The sequence below is a fragment of the Cebus imitator genome, unplaced genomic scaffold (genome assembly GCF_001604975.1).
Source record: "Cebus imitator isolate Cc_AM_T3 unplaced genomic scaffold, Cebus_imitator-1.0 Scaffold3, whole genome shotgun sequence".
NCBI lineage: Eukaryota > Metazoa > Chordata > Mammalia > Primates > Cebidae > Cebus > Cebus imitator.
In genome coordinates this window covers 13877492-13898748 of record NW_016107318.1, presented here as the reverse complement: position 1 = coordinate 13898748, position 21257 = coordinate 13877492, and the positions used below count along the sequence as shown (strand labels likewise).

Below are 21257 nucleotides of genomic sequence, written 5' to 3'. Positions count from 1 at the left end.
GTCTATGTAATTGTCCTATTTCTTTCTCATATGTTGGATAAAAATTTACCAGTAAAGCCCAACTTTTCAATGTGGGAAAAAATTGAATATAAAATTTAAAAAATATTCAGAGATTATTCATATATTTGATTTCTTCTTGTATCAATTTTAGTAAGTTGTGCTTTTTAAGGAATTTGTCCATAACATGTAAAAATTCAAGTTTATTGGCATAGAATTGTTCTTGTTATCCTCTTATTGACTTTGTCCATCTGTGATGAAACTTTGTAGTCTGTGATAATATCCCCTTTTATTTTATTTTATTTTATTTTTGAGACAGGATCTCACTCTGTAACCCAGGCTGAAGTGCCGTGGTAGGACCAGAGCTCACTGCAGTCCCGACCTCTCAGGCTCAGGCAACCTTCCTACCTCAGCCTCCTGAGTAGTTGGGACTACAAGTGAGTGCCACCATGCCTGGATATTTTTATTTTTTATAGAAATGACATCTCACTATATTGCCAGGCTGGTCTCAAACTCCTGAGTGCAAGTGATCCTCCTGTTTTCGCCTCCCACAGTGTTGCGATCACAGGTGTGAACCACTGTGTCTGACCCTTTTTATTTTTCGTAATTGTAATTTGCTCTTACTCTCTTGCTTGCTTGTTCCTACTCTTGCTTTTGATCTCTTTTCTTTTTCTTGATCATTCTTGCCAACTTATCAGTCTTGTTGTACTTTTTTTTTTTTTTGAGACGGAGTTTTGCTCTTGTTGCCCAGGCTGGAGTGCAATGGCAGGATCTCGGCTCACTGCAACCTCCACCTCCCAGGTTCAAGCGATTCTGCCTCAGCCTCCCGAGTAGCTGGGATTACAGCCATGCACCACCACGTCTGGCTAATTTTGTATTTTTAGTAGAGATAGGGTTTCTCCATGTTGGAGAACTCAAACTCCCAACCTTAGGGGATCCACCCACCTCAACCTCCCAATGTGCTGGGATTACAGGTGTGAGCCACTGCGCCTGGCCTTATTATACTTTGTAATGAACAAACTTTTGAACAAACAAAAATTCTCTTTATTACAATTTGTATTATATTTCATTAACTTTTTTCTGCTTTAATTTTTTACCTCCTTCTTCTTTTTTATCTAATTTGCCTTGCCTTTTCTAAAATCTTAAGTGGTATACTTAAGCCATTGATTTCCACTTTCTTTCATAACATACATTTCAGGCTGTAAATTTTATTGTAAGTATAGTTTAGCTATATCCCACAAGTTTTGATATTATCAGTGTTTACATTCAATTAAACTATTTTAAAATCTTAATTGTCAGGATTTTTTGGAAATTTACAGGTAGTTTTAAAACTTCCAAGCATATGGGTATTTTACAGTTACCTTTGTAAAAATTGATTTTTAGCTTATTTCCACTATGATCCAAATTTGTTGGAAATTGTCTTTCTGATCTTGGCCCTGCAATTCTGCACTGCCTTGGTACTTCTCAAATTACTGTATTAAGCTGGGAATCATACAGTTGAAGAAGGTCATTACACGTGCTAGGAACATGCACTTTTGAAAGCTTAGCCAGTGGCTCTCAACCTATCAGATGCAACACTACCATATTAAAGACATATATTTGCAATATTCCTCTTGCTATCCTAAAAAAGTTATAGATAATGTAAATTTTTAGGAAACAATACAATATCCTGTTACATGGAGGATAAATAAGTAAAAAGTAATTTGTAACAAAATAATATGTTTTTCAACCTGGAAACGTTCAGGCATGACTATACTAGAGATGTGACCAAGCTGGCAGGTGTTTTCCACTACTTGAGTAAATATGGATGTAAGAGAAGTAAGCCAATACTGAAAGAATGTTTATTGTTGACACTTTTTCCTTATATGTAACATTTTGAGATAGAGGCTAAACGAGTATATTTGTGTGCATATACAAGTACAATCAATGTAACTGACAACTGCAAATGCAAAGCTGATAAAGGTGTGCTGCCTTGTTGACTCAAATACCAGAAGCTGCGTTGTCATTGATGAAGGAATATTTCGAAGTGCTGAACAATTCTTGATAAAGTTCCGAAACAAACAAAGTACAATCTTCCCTCGATTTACATGGGAGTGGCATTCCTGGAAAATTCAGTATATTTTAAAACCATGCAAAATATCCTTTAAAAAAAACATGTAAGATGTAGTTTAGGACCAAGGCTCAGGTAACTAAAATTTTTTACCTACATAAATTTCTAGTGGAGTGTTTGAAATTTGTTTAGGACTATCTCCTGCATTGTAGGACATTTTCAGATTTCTCCCTTGCCCACTAAATCCCAATAGCACCTCCTCCCACTATCATTGTGACAATCAATTACTTCACGCCCAAAAAATTTTTCAACCCTCCCGAGCAGCACTGCTATCCTTGTTGAGAATGTGTACCTAGTTCATCCTAAGATAGAACTGCTCCTCTTATCCCTACTTTCTCTCCCAAATTCTGTAAAAGTCCAGCACAGGCACTGGGGGATACAGCAAACAACTTAGGAGGATTCCCATCTTTAAATTTATTTTTAATATTACTTTTTAAATGTCTTATCATCTTCCAAAAAGGATGTTTTGGTGAACTTTAAAGAGTTATAGACAGGAAAACTATCTGGCGGGGCGAAGAATGAAAGAAAAACAGGCAGGCAGAATAAAGCTGAAAGCTGAACCTAGTATCTAAAATACACACCCAGGGCTTGTACGCTCAATAAAGTTGAGAAGTAACTGGGTTGTCAATTTAAAGAGGAATACTTGATCAGATACACAATTCTATGTTGATTAGATTAAAAACAAATTCTAGTCGTCCTTCAGTACCTGTAGGAGAGTGGCTCTAGGACCCTTGCGGATGTCAAAATCCACAGATGCTCAAGTCCCTTATGTAAAATGGCATAGGATTTGCATGTAACCTATGTACTTCCTCCCGTATACTTTCATCTCTAGATTGCCTGTAATACCTAATACAATATAAATACCATGGGAATAGTTGTTACATGACATTTTTCATTTGTATCATTTTTATTGTTGTATTGTTATATATATATATATATTTTTTTTTAGGATATTTTCAATCCACAGTTGGTTGCAGAACCTGCAGATACAGAGGACTGACTATACTTTCAAGGTAAGGACATAGACTCTGGACCCAGACTGCCTACATTCAACTTGACTTCACTTTTACAAGCTGTGGGACCTTGAGCTAATCACCACATGCTTCTGTCCTCTTACCTATAACCAGATAATATCACTGCTCTAATACCACATGGATCTATTGGGAGGATTGGATAAGTTTATGTACATAAAGTGCTTAGGACAGTATACAGTAGTTACTTGTAAGCACGGTATAAACATTTGCCAAATAAGCAGAAAAAATTATCAGAGAAAACAGTTTTTCCTAGAAGTTTCTTTCACTAGTAGATACGGAATTGAATAACCTAGATTGAAAACTCAGAGGAAACTTGACATTCATCAGTTCTAACCTGCTTGTGCTACACTGCAGGAAACTGCAGCCGGAGACTGGAAGTCTAGAGGCCAAGCTCACATATCGGTTGAGGATCCACAAGTTAGTTGTGGATCCCAGTCCCCTGGCTCTTTTCTGCTGCTCTTTCGGATATGTCAGACTGGAGCTGGCCTGGGGAGGGGTGAGGAGAAGCAGCCTATTATCTCTCCTGCCCAGAGTGTCCACAGGTTTCAAAATTCCACCTTCCCCCAACCATGCTAGAACACCAAACTCCCATTTCTTGCTAAGGACAGAGAGCAAAGAATAAATCAGGTGTGAATGACCCCTAGACTCAAACCCTCAAGGAATAGGCAAACACATACTAGAGTTCCTTTAAATATAACAAATCTCCAACTTTGAGGAGGAGGGGAAATGGGTAGGCGGGAAGCAAATGTTGTAAATTTAGAATTTAAAAGTGAATTGTCTAAACTGGCAGAGTCTGGCCACTTTCCAGATGTGAGACTGCACACAAAATGTGCCCTTCGAAGTAATGTGTTTGTTATGTCTGCTGGGAGCTGCAGACTCTGCACACAGAGGTGTAGGTAGTTAGACTTGTGTTTTCTGGGAAGCAAAGGCAAGTAAGGAGTGTTTACCATGGGCCAGCTACACGCCTTTGGTATTCCATTAGACACCCTCCTCCCTGTGTTAGAGGAAAACATCTCTTCTTCTGCCCTCTGGCGGATTGGGAAATTATTTCCTGCCCCTCCCTCTTTTACTTTTTCCCAAGGGAAAGAATCAATTCTCTTCTTGGTGAGGTTGGAGAAGAGTCCTAAACATGGGCTCTCTTTTTTAGGCTGACTGCACACAGGGTGAGACTTTTTTTTTCGTTCCTTCTGCTTTCATATGGGAAGAACAGTTGAATCCCAGCTCGAGATCTGGAGGCCGATGTCTCTCTTGTTGCTCTCCAGAATTCATGGATTTGAGGCACGCGTCTGACCTCCATGTTTCTGCACCACAGACTCAGTTCTCCTCGCGTGTAGGTCCAGACTCAGCTGAGTTTGTATCATTTTAAAGGTCATCTGGTTGCAGGTCCCTTTTCAGGACTCCTACTTAACAGCCAATAAAGCTGCTCTCTTCATCTGTATTTGGCTGAAATACCACTATTTCTCAATTGGTTCAGAACTAGAGAAGCTCTACTACCCAAGAGTTGAAATGGGTTTTAAAATGTAATCCAAGCATCTTATTATGCATGTAAAAAATACAAAACAATAGCTAGGCGTGGTGGCGCGTGCCTGTAATCCCAGCTACTCAGGAGGCTGAGGCAGGAGAATTGCCTGAACCCAGGAGGCGGAGGTTGCGGTGAGCCGAGATCGTGCCATTGCACTCCAGCCTGGGTAACAAGAGTGAAACTCCAAAAAAAAAAAAAAAAAAAAGCCAAAATTGCATGCCCCTCCTGCCGGCTGACCTTCCCAGACCCCACCCAGGTCTTGGCCGAATAATGATGTGCGTTGCCCAAGGCGGCTCGATTGCCGGTCTGGCAGCTGGAGGAGTGGGCTCTGCACCTGACCTCACTGTGTCTCGGCTTTGTCCAAGTAGACCCCTTGCCTTCAATTGTTCTGTGCCTAATGTTTTCACTCATTTAGAAACACCTGCATCTTTCTTTCCCTGGCAGCGCTCAGAACCCTTTTCTTTGCCGGGGGCACTGTCACCAGCGTCTTGAGATATGTTCCTGTTGTGAATCTGACCCCAGTGGACGGGAACCGGCACATAGGTCTGCTGCCTCCCTGCCTCTCATTCTTTCTGCTCCCACCAGGGTGCATACCTCTGTGAATCACATGGCTGGACTTCCCTTAATATCAGACTCTATTAACTAGAACAATAGTTTTATCTCATCCTGTGATTCAGAAATGGTTGCTAGGGAAACCAGTGGGGATAGGTTTAATCTGTAAATCCTGTAATTGCCCTAAATTAGCAGCAATTCATGCTCTTGCTTCAAAAGGATTTGGACTGAGCCGACTGGGAAGCAGGTGAGTGGGGAAGAATAGTCACAAGTTGGCTCCCCTTGTGATCTGTTCACAGTCCTCATACGGTGTTTTTTTCCCACTGCTTTGCCAAAAAAGCTAAAGGGATTAAAGAGGGAACACTGTGGTGCCCTTCTAATGGACCAGGAAAGCTAGAAAAACAAAATAATGTACTCCTTCTCTTCTTATAGATTCAAGTGGTCAGAGCTGAGTGACTGGAGGCTGCACTGGTGGTGATGGAAGGAGATAAGAGGTAAATAATCCATTTTATTTTAAAATGGATTCAGAATTCTATAACTATAGTTTTTAGGGGGCTACTAACTCCAAATGAGGAGACGCATGGTATTTGGAGAGTCTTATCATCAGAAGAGATGGGTGGTCTAAGCATAGGAGCAGAGTCGGGTTTGGAGGCACGCCCAGCATCGTCCCTGCCGAGCCTTTCCTTAATCCACAGCAGTATTCAGTGGGTCACCTACACGCTGCTTGGGCACTGCCAAAAATGAAGAGCTCACTCCTTCCCAGGGCAGCCCTTTTTGTTTTAAACCAGCCCTGATTGTTAGGAAATCTGCCTTCAATTGAACTGAAAAACAGGGTGCCAGTGCAGGGGGGCACTGGTCCTCCTTCACTTGGCTGACTGGCTGAGCTCACAGAGGTTTCTTCATGAGACATGCCCTGCCTCTGTCACAGTGCCCAAACCCAGCAAGCCACAATGGCCCAAGGGCCCAGAACTATCCAGGCAGTTGAAAAGTCCTATTTTGAGGCACAGGAGTAAAGCAGCAGGGAAAACACTGAACATTCTTTGATGTAGTGTTTGATTAAGAATAAAGGGCACAGCCTCTGTCTCTCCGGGCCCTGCAATGTTTGTGATTAAAAAAACCAAAATCAAAGTGCAGACCCTGTTGCCCAGGATAAATGTCACATGCAACTCTTCTTTATACAAAATGGTTCTGAAAATCATCACTACCATTATCAGTGGAGATGACTCAGTATTCTAGATGTAGTCAGTTATGCAAAGTCCAGGGAGGTCATTGTGCTATCTTTTGGAAACATAAGAGTTCCATGAATGCAGCTGAATATCACATTTGCTCTGGGCAGCTGCATCCCACTGGTGACACATGTGGAGCACTACAGTCAGTGAAAACTTGCAGGGTATTTCTCCTTTGTAGGTGGAATATCACATGATCACTAACCCCAGCTCTATTGGGACGATGGTGTCCAGGGTCCCTCCTAGCTCCTTGCCTGCTTTTGCTGCCAAGTTTGTAAGTTCACCTTCTGCATTTTAAAATTCAGGATGGCAGGCTGGTGCGATGGCTCCCACCTGTAATCCCAGCACTTTGGGAGGCTGATGCAGTAGGATCTCTTGAGCCCATTTGATCAAAACCAGCCAGGGAAATATAGGGAAATCTCATCTCTACTAAAAACAAAAATAAAAACCTTAGCCAGGTATGGTGGTGCAGGCCCATAGCCCCAGTTACTCATGAGCCTGAGGTGGGAGGATGGCTTAAACCTGGGAGGTGAAGGATGCAGGTAGCCATGATCATGCCTCTGCACTCCAACCTGGGCAAAAAAATGAGACCCTGTCTCAATAAAATAAAATTTAGGATTGCAAGGATTGCAACCTGCTGCCTCTGGTTCTTTGTTACCTGTGCTGGTCTTTGAAGTCTTAGGAGGTCACTGCCTGTGCGTAGTTGATGTATCTACATGATCCCATTCTCTTCAGTTCTAATTTATCCAGACCAGCATGTTTAATGAGGTTAGATGTCGGATCTACCCTTTATTAATGTCTATTCTTTCTCTTCCAATTCATTGACAGAAAAGTTGGAGGAAAGTCAGGAGCCAGGGAGTTTGCTTTCTCAGATCTATTGAAGCAGCATAATTAGTTTATCTAATGGTAGACTGCCCTTGTGAGAGGTAACAATGCAAGATTTTGGAAAAAGACATCTAACCTGAGTGCTTATATTCTGCCTTGTTTCGTACTACTAGTTTTTATGCTACTTACTTGTTTTAAAACAGAGATTTATAAAAAATAGGCACAATTTGCTAAATTCTCATTCATTTCAGTTACTCTTAATGGCAAGTCTAGGTTTATATGCTGCAAAGCCATAACCAGTGTGCGCCTCATTGTAGAAAAAGAATCCAGGAAGAATGAAATGGTTTTGAGTAGCAACTTGGAAAATTCCAAACTATGAAACAAAGGCAGAAATCACTGTTAGAAGGTCCTTGGCTTTCCAGAAAGTCCAAAGCTCAAATGAAAAAGGCATGTTGGTTTTCTCTATGAACTCTGCTCAAGGTTTACTAAGAAACTACCTACCATGTAAAACTGGGAAATACACAAAAGATGTATTTCTTGGAAGGGAGGGGTGTTAATGACTTCAGCCTGAGATTAAAGGAGCCAGAACATGCCTGAACTGCTAGGAATGAGGGGTGGAAAGACGGGTCTGGGTTCTGGGGCTGCATCCAGGGAAAACATGTCAGTATTGCACATCTAACACCTGATGAGTGGACAGACACATGTCAGGAGAGAAGAGGAAAAAGGAAGGAATTCCCTGGGCTCCACAAAGAGGAGGACATGGGATTGATGTGAGGGCGTGAGGGATCAGAGAAGAGAAAAGATAGTGATCACTTTTTTCATTTTTCTTTCAGAATAATGACCTAAAACTTAACATTGGTCCCTGCAATCAAAGTTTTAATATGAAAAACCAAGTACATGGCTCTGAAATTCCAGAATTCCTTGGTGTGGAGTCAGGACTAGGAAGAATCACAGCCAAAAACTACTAACAGTAACTCCCATAGCAATGCTCTATATCTAAGATGTAGATACATCCATGATATATACACTCTGGAGTGGTTTATGAAGAGGCACTTAGAACCATTCATAAAGACAATAAATGATAGTGCAAGGCAGCCGGACTCAATGGCCAGGAGGGGAGTTAGCAGTGAGTGCTCCTGGGCAGATACTGAGGCTGGGTGGGCAGAAAGTATGGGAGGGGGGCTAAGGGAGCCCTCAGTGGGCCTGGGTGATAGTGTCCTCAGAATTTTCACTTCTGCAGTTTGACTGTCTCTAAGGGAAGTTTGGACGATAAAGACAGCATCTCTGGGTAAGAGGTAAGACACCAGACCAGTGTCCTTCAGGTCCGGGCCCCCCACAGAACAACAGCCGGGAAATTGTACTGTTACTGCAGGCAGAGCAATGAAAATTCCATTCCAGAAACGTGTCCCTTGGGAATTTAGGTACTGGCCACTCGCTCACTGTTCAATGGTAGCAGATATTTCAGTCGAGGCAGCTCAGTGCTTCGCATGCATAGACAGGCTGCTTTCCACTTTGCCACCCAAGAAGCACCTGGAAACGTGGGGTGTGTGTGTGTGTGTGTGTGTGTGTGTGTGTGTGTGTGTGTCTGTGTGTAGAGGCTACTGGTATAAAGTGTCCAGGACCAGAGATGCTTAATGAAATGCAAGCTCCGTTCCTCAGAGCCAATATGGACTCCACTATAAAACAATATGCTTTGGACCCTGTCAAGAGGAAATTCCCTTAAAAGAACTAAATATACTTTAAGTTGGTTTCAGTTTGAATAGTTATATTCCAATGTTTTCTGCTTTTAAATTTAAAAGCTCTTAAAGTTAGAAACTACAGATTAGCATAAACAAAATGATCAATATAATCCTTATTTGTACTATTTATTAATATGTTGGTATCTATTAATATGTCAATGTCTTTTCATTTATGAAAATAAGACAAAATTACACTATATTTTTAGTCAGTTCTTTTTAATTACTGCATTGTGAATAATCTTCATTGTCTTTTGTATATAATACTTAGTTGCTGCCTAATACGGTATTTTATGGCTGTACCATTGTTTATCCTCCATTTTTAAATAGCTAGGTGGTGATTTTTTTTGTTTTGTTTTTTGCTGTTAACACAATGTGGCAATTTATCTTTTCTTCGGAAGGGTTTTTTATTGTCAGAGACCAAAAGGGTGTTTAACAGCTGAAAGGTAAGAGTAGATACGGGTGACAAGAGTTTAGGATCTGCAATCAGAACACATTGCTTCAAGTCCCCACTCTGCCACTTACTAGCCATGTGACCTTAAGCCAGTCAGCTCAATCTCTCTGTGCCTCAGTATCCTCATCTGTAATATGAGAATAACGATACAGGACAGCACAGGAGATTAACTAAGGAAATACACTTGAAATTACCTTTTAACTGTACCTCACTATGAGAGAGATGAGGGGAAAACATTATCTTCCATTTACTGTGACTCTCTCATATGCCAGGCATTTTCCTGCATCTTACATGCTTTTTAATTTGATCCTCATGGCAAACCTGTAAGGCAGGGGCTATTTTTTATTACCCACATGTTATACAGAAAGGAAATGAGACACGGGGATGATCCACCCCATCATAGGCACAACGGTAGGAGAGGCAGAACAGCGATTCAGACCCAGGTCTGCTGGACCCACATCCCAGGTTCTGAGGTGGATACAGGGCAGAAGAGAAGCACACTAGTGTGGCAGAAGGACAGCTCCAGAGCCTTCCAGGCCCAGCTCCCGGGGAGACGATGAGAAGCACTGGCTGGGGACATTCCTGAGGCCAAAAAGCTTCTGACAGCCTGCTCACAGTCTTGATTCAGTGGGTCTTTTTTTAGCCTTTAAAATGGGGACCACAGTCCTCATATGTGTACAATATTTGTGCATTCTGGAGCGCTTTCCCTCCTGACAATAGCTCTGTGCCGTGAGTGGAGCAGGAATCTCATGGGGGAGCAGTGGCTCTTAAAGCATCATCCGACACCTTAGGACAGGGAAAACTGGAACTCTGGATGCCTGGTCCCAAATCACCTGAAATTTGAATAATCCCAGCTTATTGGAAAAGAAACCTGACTTTTCTACTTGGTATCTGTGTAGCTTTGGGTAATTAATTTCATTTCTCAGATTTTCAGTTTCTTCATTTCTTAAAAGAGATCAAAAACAGGAATAATGTTTATGTCAAGGATTGTCTTAAAATCCAAATGAGGTCACGGAGGATATCAAAAATGCCTACCGCTGTGTCCCTCCCACCTTTAAGGCATTTAGCCACGCCAGCCACCCAGCCCCTAGTGTGCTATGACCTATACCAGATGCCCCTTCCCACTCCACTGTGGGTGACTGGACTGAAGTGAGCAATTAGCCTTGAAGGAATTCATCAATTGCTGAACTGAATCACTTGTATTCTGCTTTTGAGATTTTTTTTCACTGAGAACTGAGTTTTTAATTCTAGTTAGTTTTCATTAATTTTAACTTAATAGCCACAGGGAGCAAGGGGTGACCATAATGCAGAGCTCAGGGTTATAAGTTATTCTCTGGGAAAAGTAAAACAGAAGTCAAAGAACATTAAAAAAAAATTTGAGAGCTTTTCTTATCGTGGGAAAATTGGCACACTCAAGATGCCATGGACTCCGAGAAAGGCCAAAAGAAATAAAATATGAAGGAAAGAAATGCTAATGCCTGGAGGGGCCCATGTTAGCAGAATTCAGTATGAAAGTATTAAAGAGAACTTCTGGTACTATGAGGAATGAAATATGAAATGTTTCATACTGTAAAATAAAGACAACCTGACAAAGCATACTTTTAATTTTCTTCCCAGCCTGGCAAGAAGTTATGTACTAAACTTGCACTACCACCTTCACCCCCCAAAAAGACCTGAACACACAGCAATAAGTGCCAAGCATAGGTGAAAGGCAGGGTTGCCCTGCTGGCCAGCTGATGTTAAAACAATCAAAAGCCAGCTAATAAGATGGAGAGATTAAGCCTGGGATCCCAGCGGTGGGCTAAAGATTTTATAGGTGGGTAACCCTTTGGCTCTCAACAAAAACAAATCTCCTCTCTAGAGAAAATCTTCCTCAATTTGGGTCCTTAGATTTCCATGGATTAAGCAACAATATATGAGCACTAAATAAAATATAATCAATGAAATATAATCAAACACACAAGAAAGAATCCACTATAAGGAAGAGGCAGAAGAGATGAGGTGTGCTATATTTCAACCTCTAAGAACTTTAAATAGTGGAATGATAATATATGAAATGTATAATAGTTATTATAAAATTCATTCAAAAAATATAAAGTCACTAAAATATAATACCATTGCATATAAAAGAATAAGCATGCAATGATAGACTATAAAAAATGAAATGGAAGATTTGAAAAAGACTTAAACATAACTTTTAGAAATGAAAAATGTTATTAAAACAGCAGAAGAAGGAATTAGTGAAGTGGAAAATAGTGTTGAAGAAATTAAACAGAATATAGCACAGGAAAATAAGATGATAAATACGAAAGAAGGATCAATAATCATTATAGGTTTCAAATAAAGATAATAGATTGAACACACACATCTAATTTTACTCCCTTCCACAAACCTGTTAAAATTATAGCAAAGGGATTTTAAACAATCATGTAAACCCACAAGGATGAGCAAAATAAGAGATGAGACAACAGAAACAAACTTCTGGAAAATGGAAGGCAAATGAAGAACTGATGACAGAGTTATAAGAGCTAAGAAAACCAAATCCTAAATTGGTGGTGGGGAAATCATTGAATCAACTGAATTTGCTTTGGAACACAACACAAAGAAAAAGTAAAAGAAAGAATATAATATAGTAAGGGGCATAAATTAGTATAATAGGAATTAAAGATAAAATAGAGAACTACCAAATCAAAAGTTCTTTAAAAAGACTATTAAAAATAGATTAGTAAGATTAAGAAAAGAGAAGATATGAATAGGTATGAATAAAGGAACATATCTACAGATAGGCAACATTAAATTTTAAGATTTTAAAAAGACAAGTTTAAAAAATATTTTAAGTACCAAAAGATAGTAAGAATAATCTACACTACGTTATGTCTATACATCGAAAACAATTTAGAATGCCCAGAAAAATATAACTTATTAAAGTGATTGAAGAGCAAATGGAAAACCTAAATAGCCTTATAATCATTAAATAAGTTAAAACAGTAGTCTAAAATTTTTCTGCAAATAAGAATTTCAATAATTTTAGTGACATGTTATTATTGCATTAAATAGAAAAGCAAATGTTCAAGAAGAGCTAAGACATTCTGAAGACAAACAGGATTAAGGAATGTGCTTTTCTATATTGCAAGTCTTATTAAAAAGCTAAAGTAATTAAAACGGTATGGTTTTAAGGTCAGGATAATCAAATTGACCAATGGAACAGACTAAGCAGCCCCCAAATCTGTGTGTGTGTGTGTATGTATGTGTGTGCGTGTGTGTATGTGTGTGTGTGTATATATATATATATATATATATTTGCTATATATATAAACATATATAAAATATATTTTTATAAATATATATCGACATATACAAAATATACTTTTATAAATATAAGCATATATAAAATATATGTTTATATTTTATTTCTATATGTATTTCAAATATATTTTATTTCTATATATAAAAACAAAAAAGTTTATGTTATTTTATTTCTATACATAAAAACAAAAAAGTTTATGTTATTTTATTTCTATATATATAAACAAAAAATATATATTTCTCTCTATATAAAATATATGCTTATATAGAGAGAAATAAAATTTATTTTATGTTTATTATATATAAAATATAAATATATATAAAACATTTTATGTTTATTATATATAAAATATATAAATATATATTTATATATATTTGCTATATATTATAAAAATATATATAGTAAATATATATATATTTGCTCAGTGAAGGATGTTGTGTTGTAGATCATGAGTGGCTCATTCAATACATGGTACTGAGAGCATCAGTTATCACATAGAAAAAAGTTAAAGAAGCTCCTTATTCTCTAATATACAAAAATTAATTTTTGATGGAATAGAATTTTAATATAGAAGGCAAAAGTATAAAACCTTTCGAACTTTTAGAAGAAATTTAGAATATTTTTATAATCTTGGAATTTATTTAAAGAATTGTTTAAAAAGACACAAAAATTACCCATTAAAGAAGAAAACATTGGTAAATCAACTGCACAAATATCATCAGAAGGTACCATAAATGAAAATATAAGGAATTCATATCCAGATTAATCTTGATCATGGTCTTAAGACTTCCAGCTTCCAGAACTGTAGGAAGTAAACGTCTGTTGTTTAAGCCACTCCGTCTACAGTATTTTTGTTATAGTAGCCTGAGCTAGGACAGCTTTAGATAAGCCTTTGGGGACCAAAGATGAGCCTACATCACTTGGTTCTAGAATGTTCTGTGGTTTCAATGTAGAAACCTAGAGAATAACTAAGGCTGGGAGAAAGAAGGACCACACTGGTGGGAGAAGTTGGTAACAAGAGGTAAGAAGTGGGCAACCTGGGCGCTAATTCTTTTTTCCTTCCCCATCCTTTTGGCCCTGGCCAAATCACTGGGCCTGTTGTCTTTTCTGTAAAGAGAGGGGCTCAGTTCTCATTTGGATTCAACCTTTCTAATGGAGCATTTAAACATGGAGGAGGAATTTTTTGGTTTTCACTAGGATTGAGGAACCCTGCTGGCTAAATATCCTCCAATGTGTGAGACAGTTGTATCCTAAATGCCAGTGTGCCATTGAGAAACATAATCTCTAACGATGCGCTGGTGGGTCAGAAAACATTTGGATACATGCAGGTCTCCACCCAAACCCACGGGTCAGATGGCTGCTGTCCAAACTTGAGGTTCTTTAGGGCTGCAGATGAGATGCTCTGTTCTCATTTATGTCCTGCTGGGGTGCTGACTCGTCCTTGCAGGAATAAGATTTAGCTGAATTTGATTGAAGCGGACAGTTACAAACCATTTGCTCCCTTGTTCTGACAGCCAGCAGGAGCGGAAAAATGGCTTGCTCTGGTACTAACTTCCATTCTCAGAACCTGCGTGCAGTGCAGTGCTTTTCATCGCTCTGTTCAAAGCTAAGCAGTGCCCTCCTCGGGACACTCTGGGAATGTACAGTATTAGCTGCTCCGAGAAAATGCCCTGGCCGCAAGGTGAAAATACTCTGTGGCTGTGGCTTGAGCCAACTGGGTCAGCGCCAGCCTGTGCAGATGTCTCTGTGGACAGAGGAGTCCCTCTGGGAGAAGGCAGCCCATGCTAGGTTGTATAGATTGACGAGAGGAGTGAGAACTGTATTTCTGAGCTTACTCGCGCTCCTGGCCAGGTGCTCTTGTGCATGCACAAGCTGTACAACAATACCTAGCGGCTGGACCATCTCATTCTCTACCAGTTCGGCAATCTACATTTGGCTTCATTCAGAAGGCGCTCTCCCCATAGTTGCCTAAACCCAAAAGCAAGATGTGTAGGTCCCACCTACTTCTCAGGCTCTAGTTCCAAAGTACGGGCCCAGGTATCCAGATTCCATGGCCTGACATACACTGCTCTGTACACTCCGGTTCCAATTTGCTTGTCTACTCACTGTCCCCCAGGCTGTCTGCTAAACAGGCTACTTTAGTCACTGCCCCCCAAATAATGCTTGTGAAGTTGCATCTCCAGATTCTCATACTCTTCCCATATCCTCACCTTTTACCCAGCTATTTCAAGGCCTGTCGCATTTTCAGTCCTCTGGGAAGCCCTCTCAATTGTCCCTGCTCGGGAACTACTGAAAAATGTCATCATACCTCCCATTGGTCACTGACTGCATAGTTCATGTGTTGGGAACCTTGAGTGTTAAGATTTTAAGTTCCTTGAAGGTGGAAACCTAATGAGAAGACTTGGCCTTGAGGCCCTCTACTTAAGAATCATTTCAAGCAGTTACCATCGAAACAAATACCTGCCTCTTGGATCAAAACAAACAAACAAACAAACAAACAAACAAAAACTGTTAAAGAGCAAGGAATCTGGCGCCCTGCCTAGCTTGGCAGTGAGAGCATCAGAACAGGGTTGAGGCCAAATCCATGAACCTCATTTAGTTAGTTGCCCCTGAACTTGGCGTGGAATGCCTTGGCCCATATTAAAGAAAGCGCTTCACTCTGGGGACACTGGTCAGCCCCAGGCCCATGCTCCTTAGTGCCACCACAGGAAGCCTTCTCTCTTCCTCTGAGACCATATCGACTGAAGCTCTGGGCTTACTCACTTCCTGAGTCATCCAACCTCGCCTGGCCATAAAAACATCCATGTCCTTATAGGTGGAGGCCTTACAGATAGGTTGTTGAGTCAGATTTATGGGTTTGGGAAAGAGATGCTTTGGATGGTTTTAAAACCTTTGGTGAGTTTGCAGAAGTCCTGGACTCAAGTCCACCACCACTCAGAACAGTGAAAGTTTCAGAAAATGCCTGGAAAAGAGCATCTCTTTGCTGAATGACCTTAGTAACGTACTCATTCCCCAAGTAAATACTGAGCCACTCTGTGTTCCAGACACAGTTCTAGTTTCTGGGAATATACCTGGGAGCAAAACAGACAGAAATCCTGCCCTTAGGAGCCTCTACTCCAGCTCCTGGTTAAGTCCGCTTTTCACATGATCCAAGCACTTTGGCAGGTGTTAGGGCTGTAGGAGTGATGGCACAGGAGCCCCTTGGGTAGGGGACATGGCGGACACCTCTCTCAGAAACATTGCCTCAAGCCTCATTGTTCAAATCTGGTGTGTGGACCGGCAGCATCTGCACCTCCAGGGATCATGGTAGAAATGCACCATCTCATGCCCTTCCCAAGACCTTCTGAGTAAGAAATTGCACTTTGTAATAAGATCCCAGGTGAACTGTGTGCAGGGAAAGGCTGGAAATGCCTTACGACAGGACTACAAGACACCAAATCCCACGAGCTGTCCTGCAGTAAAAGGGAGCAGAATGAGAAAATCCATTTGGGAAAGCGCATCCCATGCCTCCCTTGCAGATTCGGAAAGGCTGTGGACTAAAGACTGAGACCCCCTCAGAAAGAAACGTGCTTAAAAATCCAATGCTCCTCCAACGTCTTTGATGGCTCAACAACAAACTACCGACTGTAATCACTCAACAGAGCCAGCATCCTGTGAAACACACCTTGGGAAAAACCCTCTGGTATTCACAGATGCAACTTTCTTGGCTTCAGTGACTGCAGGTGGAGCGAGCCCACGGGATGATAACTGGCAGTTTTGCTGAGGAACAAATCTGAATCATGCCTATTGCCGGCTGGGACTCTGGGCCAAGGTCTCAGCTTGGGATAGGGTGAAGATGGGAGGGCTAGAAAGATCGAGGGGACCCAGAGACTGCCAACTGCTGGTTAACTTGTGGCATAAGGAAGATAGATACAGAAAACACTGCATTCCATAGCTGAAATGTGTATTTGGAGAAATACAGGAGCCAATAAAAGCATGCCCTATTTGTTATTTGGGGGATTCAAGGTCATGGCTATATATATTCCACAGGTGTCAAGAACCTGTGATGACGATGATGATGGCAAAGACAAGCACAGATAACTTTTTAAAACTTACTATATACCAATCACTGTCCTAATTCATATGTTCCCTACAGTGAGACTAAGTGGTATAATCCTCATTTCTGCAGATGAAGAAATTGAGGCACAGCACTGGCTCCTTGTTTTAATCCCTTTCATGCTGAATATGACTTCTGAGACCTAGGTGACAGGCAGCTGACTGGTACAGACTGAACTGGCCAGATGATGGAGTGGCCACTTTATCCCCCTAGCCAGCCCCCGAAGGCTGAGAGCCTTGCTCAGAGCCCCATCCCAGAAGTGGGCAAGATTCAAATTTGTGTCTTAGCAAAACTGCCGATTATCACACCATGGGCTTATTCCTTCTGGAACAGGGTAAAGCAAGAACACAGAATCCCCTTTGGAGGAATGTCCACACTGTTCCCAATTTGTGAGTGCCACTTAGGTGTGAAGCAGCCCTAACTGGGCAGGTACAGGCTGGAGTGACCTCAGAGGTGGGTCTGGGAGGGGACACCTGGTTTGCTCTGGGCCAGGCATAGAAGACTCAGCACAGGGCTGGACTGCAGGGAGGACTACGCTTGGATTGTAAGGTCTGGGATCTTGTCACAATGCTGGTCTGCAGCCACTGTGTGGCCTGTGACAGGCCTCTTTCCCTGGGTCTGTCTTCTCAGTGTTTGAAAATAGAGATACACGCCCACACCTGGTCCTGGGCTGCACCTTGGGTTTCAACTCAATGACTGCTTTTCAGGAGGTCCCTCCAGGGCTCCTTGGGGGTTATGGCTGCTCCAGGCTGGCAAATCCAGATCATGCGAGAGGTGGCGTAGCCCTCCCTCTCTCAGAGACATACAGAAGATCTGCCGCTTCCAAATTGCACCAACACCCATGCCTAGAACCCTTGTAATGAAGCTGGAACTCCTGCTGTGTGGTGAGACAAACCCAAAAGTAAACTACCCCTGCTTCTTGGGATGGCACTAGGAATTTGCCATTCTTCACTAGGCAGTCCCTGGGGCCTAGAGCATTCAGTTTAGGTTTCTCTCACTTTGAGACAAAGTATAGGGTGGTGATAATGAAGTCAGCCGGGCACAGCCTTGAGTGCTGGCTGTGTGACCCAGGACAAGCCACTCAACCTCTCTGAGCTCCAGCGTGCTCATTGGTAATTGGTATAAATGAACGTACGTATGTCATGGGACTGCCCTGAGGTGCTGGCAGTGCTTTGTAAAGAGCAGCTGTTACCCTTGCTGTTGCTTGGACATTGGTTATGAGAGGGGAAGAGTTTTACAATTTGCTTTTTAAAAAACATCAACAAATTTCTAAAGGCATTTTCAAATGAAATTTTAAAATAGATTTTTCTCTTCTTATAAAGTTAAAATTTTTGTATGAGGTTAGGCACAATTTTTTAATTAACAAATAGCAATCAAGGGCTTCGAAAGAATTCCAAGGACTCCCGTGGTGCTCTGTTCACTGGTCTTCCACCCTCTCCCTCCCGGCAGCAGTCGCTAGCATCTTCGTATGGCTCACCCTGGAGGCCGGCACGCTCTGCACCTCCTGGTCAGGACCTGCCAGCTCTCCCCTGCAGCTGAAGCCCTCTTGCTGTAAGTTGTCCCTTTGTCTCAGAGCACTCACCCTAACGGGGAAATCCCTCATTTCTTCATTAACTTCCAGGTTACTCCCTGCCCATTAATGCGGAGCTGGAGAAGCAGGGCGCACAGGACCTTACAACAGGGACCGGGAGCAGCAGCTCGGAGATTCAGCCCAAATTTGGCTTCCTTGTCCCATGGCCAGCATCAGGGAGGGAGGAAGAGGACAGGGACAACCATCAGCAGGGCCCCCGTAAGCACACACACTTCTCATGCAGGACTCCTCTGACCACCACAGGGGGTAAGGCCAGGTTCACGGCCACACAGTGGTTGAGCCAGAAGAGCAGTGTTTTTGCTTTTTCATCTAACAGTGGCACCATCTATACAAAATTTTGGGCAGGAGGGGCAATGCATCTATCGGAACTCACTGGTGACAGGAGCAGCAGGAGCTAAATTGGCTGAGCTGAACCAGGCTGTTACTTCTTAGCTGTGTGACCTTAGGGAAATCACCCAACTTCTCTGTGCCAACAATTGTGCCTAACTCACAGGATTCATTTAAGGAGTAAATAAGTTGATAAATATCAAGTGATTAAAATCCTACCTGGCACATCCATAGCAAGGACTCTGTATATATGCTAGATATCATGTTTGTTGTTGTTAAGCCTCATGAAGGCAGGAGTCTTTGTTTATTTTGGTTACTGGCCTGTGTTAGAACAGTGCCTCATCTTAATAGGTGCTCTATAAACAGTTGTTGGGTGAATAAATCAATTTTCAAGGTAAAACTCTTTCGCAATGCAGCCATTGTTTATCTTGGCCAGCAGAGGGCAGCAAATGGCTGTGACTGATTTACTGTGGGCAAAGGTGGTTTTAATTTTGAAAGCTACCAGAGCTGTCCCTCCTGAGCCAGTTCGGGGAATACAAGGTTGCCATGCACCTGTCCAACTGCCCCGATCCCTCCCACCTACCTTTGTGCAGGTTAGAATGATTGTCAGGCATTCAGCTCACAAAAAAATCTTGGTTCCATTCCTTCTCAACTTTCAATTTCCTTCCTTCCTCCCTCCCTTCCACTATCCCTGCTTTTCCTCCCCTCTCCTTGTTCTCTGATCTGCTTCCCCCCACCCCCCACACTCACTCCTCTGCATCAAGCTAGTATACTGTACTTACGCCCAAATTTTATCTGTACAATTGCAGCTTGTACTGCAAACCATGACGTCTAGAGTAAATCCTTACACAATATTCTTCCCAACCGATAAATGCTGTTAAATGTAGCATACTTTTTAAAAAACATGTGATTTGAAAACTCTAGACCCAGAGAGGTACTATAGTTTGGCCAAGGACGCACAGCAGCAATTAGGGGTAATGTTAGAGCCCTAGCCTCGGCCTTCCGCTGTCCATTACATAGCCCCATCACACACACTCTTTTGCCAGAAGGAGGCTCATGGGGTCCCTGTTTGCCATCCAGTCAATGCAGCCATCAGCTTCTGGCCCCAGACCCCTTTCCCCTGCACTGTGGCACAGAGGAGCAGACTGCTTTGGAGGGCAGCTCCCTGGAGGCTCCAGGGACCCTGGCCAGGCGGCCACTGTCACTAACTTCTTTCTTCCTCAGCTCACTCTGCGGCGCCCCTGCCTGCGGCTCGGGTGTTTGCTCTGTGCTGCAGCGCAAGTTCATCCTCCCCCGATGGCGCACTTCACTGTCACGGGCAGGACCCTCACTGTCAGTCCGAGGTGAGTTCCTGAGGAGCCTCTGGGTCTTGATGGAACGGCTTGTGGATGGAACGGCTCCAACACCCAAGCCTCACCACTGCTCCAGGGGTCACCCAGCGAAATGATCTCCCCAGCTTGCTAGATCCTGTCTTTCCTTCCCAATTATGGTCCAAAAAGTCACACTGGGATAACTACCTGGAAAAAATATTTAATTGATCTCCCAACTGGAAAACAAATTCTTTATGAATTGATGAGTTAAAAAAGTTAAAAAGGGAATTTTTTTAAACTAGAAAAAATATGGGTGATTTCTTATCTTTATTATCTCAGGGAATATTTCTTTAAGCATGAAAGCAAACCCAGAAATTATAAAAGAAAAAATTTACAGGTTGACTACCTAGAAATTAAAAAGTTCTATATCCTGGTAAACATCTAAATCAGAATTAAAAGCAAATGACAAATGGAGAAAAGTTTAGCTACACATGGAACAGACAAAGGATGAAAATAGTAAATCAGAGTCTCAGAGGAAAATGGATAAAGAATCTGAACTGACAACTTAATATGAAGTCATAGGAATATGAAGCATGCTCCATGTTACTGGTAATGAAGTAAATGCAAATTCAATTTCTGCATCTTGAAGTTGCAAATTTCAAAACTACATAATGTCCGTGGGGATGCAGGGCCACAGGCTCTCATTCTGCTGTTGGCGCAGTTCTGGAGGCCTTTAGATGCTTACAGGTATCCATGGTAATGCTTTCCTGTGTAGCCTTTGTCACTATTGATGTATTTATTACCCATTGCCTCCTTCCTCCTGCCTTCCTTTACCAGGCCAATATACTTCATGATGTTAGGGACATTGTTTACTGATCTGCCCCAAATGATTAGAAGAGCACCTGGCCAGGCAGGGCACAGTGACTCACGCCTGTAATCCCAGCACTTTGGGAGGCTGAGGTGGGCGAATCAGGAGGGCAGGAGTTCAATACCAGCCTGGTCAACATGGTGAAACCCTGTCTCTACTAAAAATACAAGAAATTAGCTGGGCGTGGTGGCGGGTGCCTGTAATCCCAGCTACTCAGGAGGTTGAGGCAGGAGAATTGCTTGAACCTGGGAGGCAGAGATTGCAGTGAGCCAAGATCATGCCATTGCACTCCAGCCTGGGCA

General features: G+C 41.9%; 1 protein-coding gene and 2 long non-coding RNA genes across 3 annotated transcripts in view; 2 read left to right on the top strand and 1 right to left on the bottom strand.

Annotated features, from left to right (window-relative positions):
* Nucleotides 1-1807: 1807 nt before the first annotated feature.
* Nucleotides 1808-21257, bottom strand: part of WLS (Wnt ligand secretion mediator) — a 131127-nt gene continuing 111677 nt past the window's right edge. The window contains exon 12 of the mRNA XM_017532178.2: nt 1808-2099. Within this exon, the coding sequence (XP_017387667.1) occupies nt 1978-2099 (122 nt within the window). The 3' untranslated portion in view covers nt 1808-1977. The remainder of the gene's footprint in view (nt 2100-21257) is intronic.
* Nucleotides 3055-9333, top strand: LOC108307066. The gene is made up of 3 exons (XR_005200923.1): nt 3055-3120; nt 5648-5709; nt 8100-9333. It is a non-coding gene; the product is annotated as an uncharacterized LOC108307066 (long non-coding RNA).
* The window catches only part of LOC108307064, a 5623-nt gene continuing 4402 nt past the window's right edge, over nt 20037-21257 (top strand). Inside the window, exon 1 of the long non-coding RNA XR_005200925.1 lies at nt 20037-20120. This is a non-coding gene — a long non-coding RNA (uncharacterized LOC108307064). The remainder of the gene's footprint in view (nt 20121-21257) is intronic.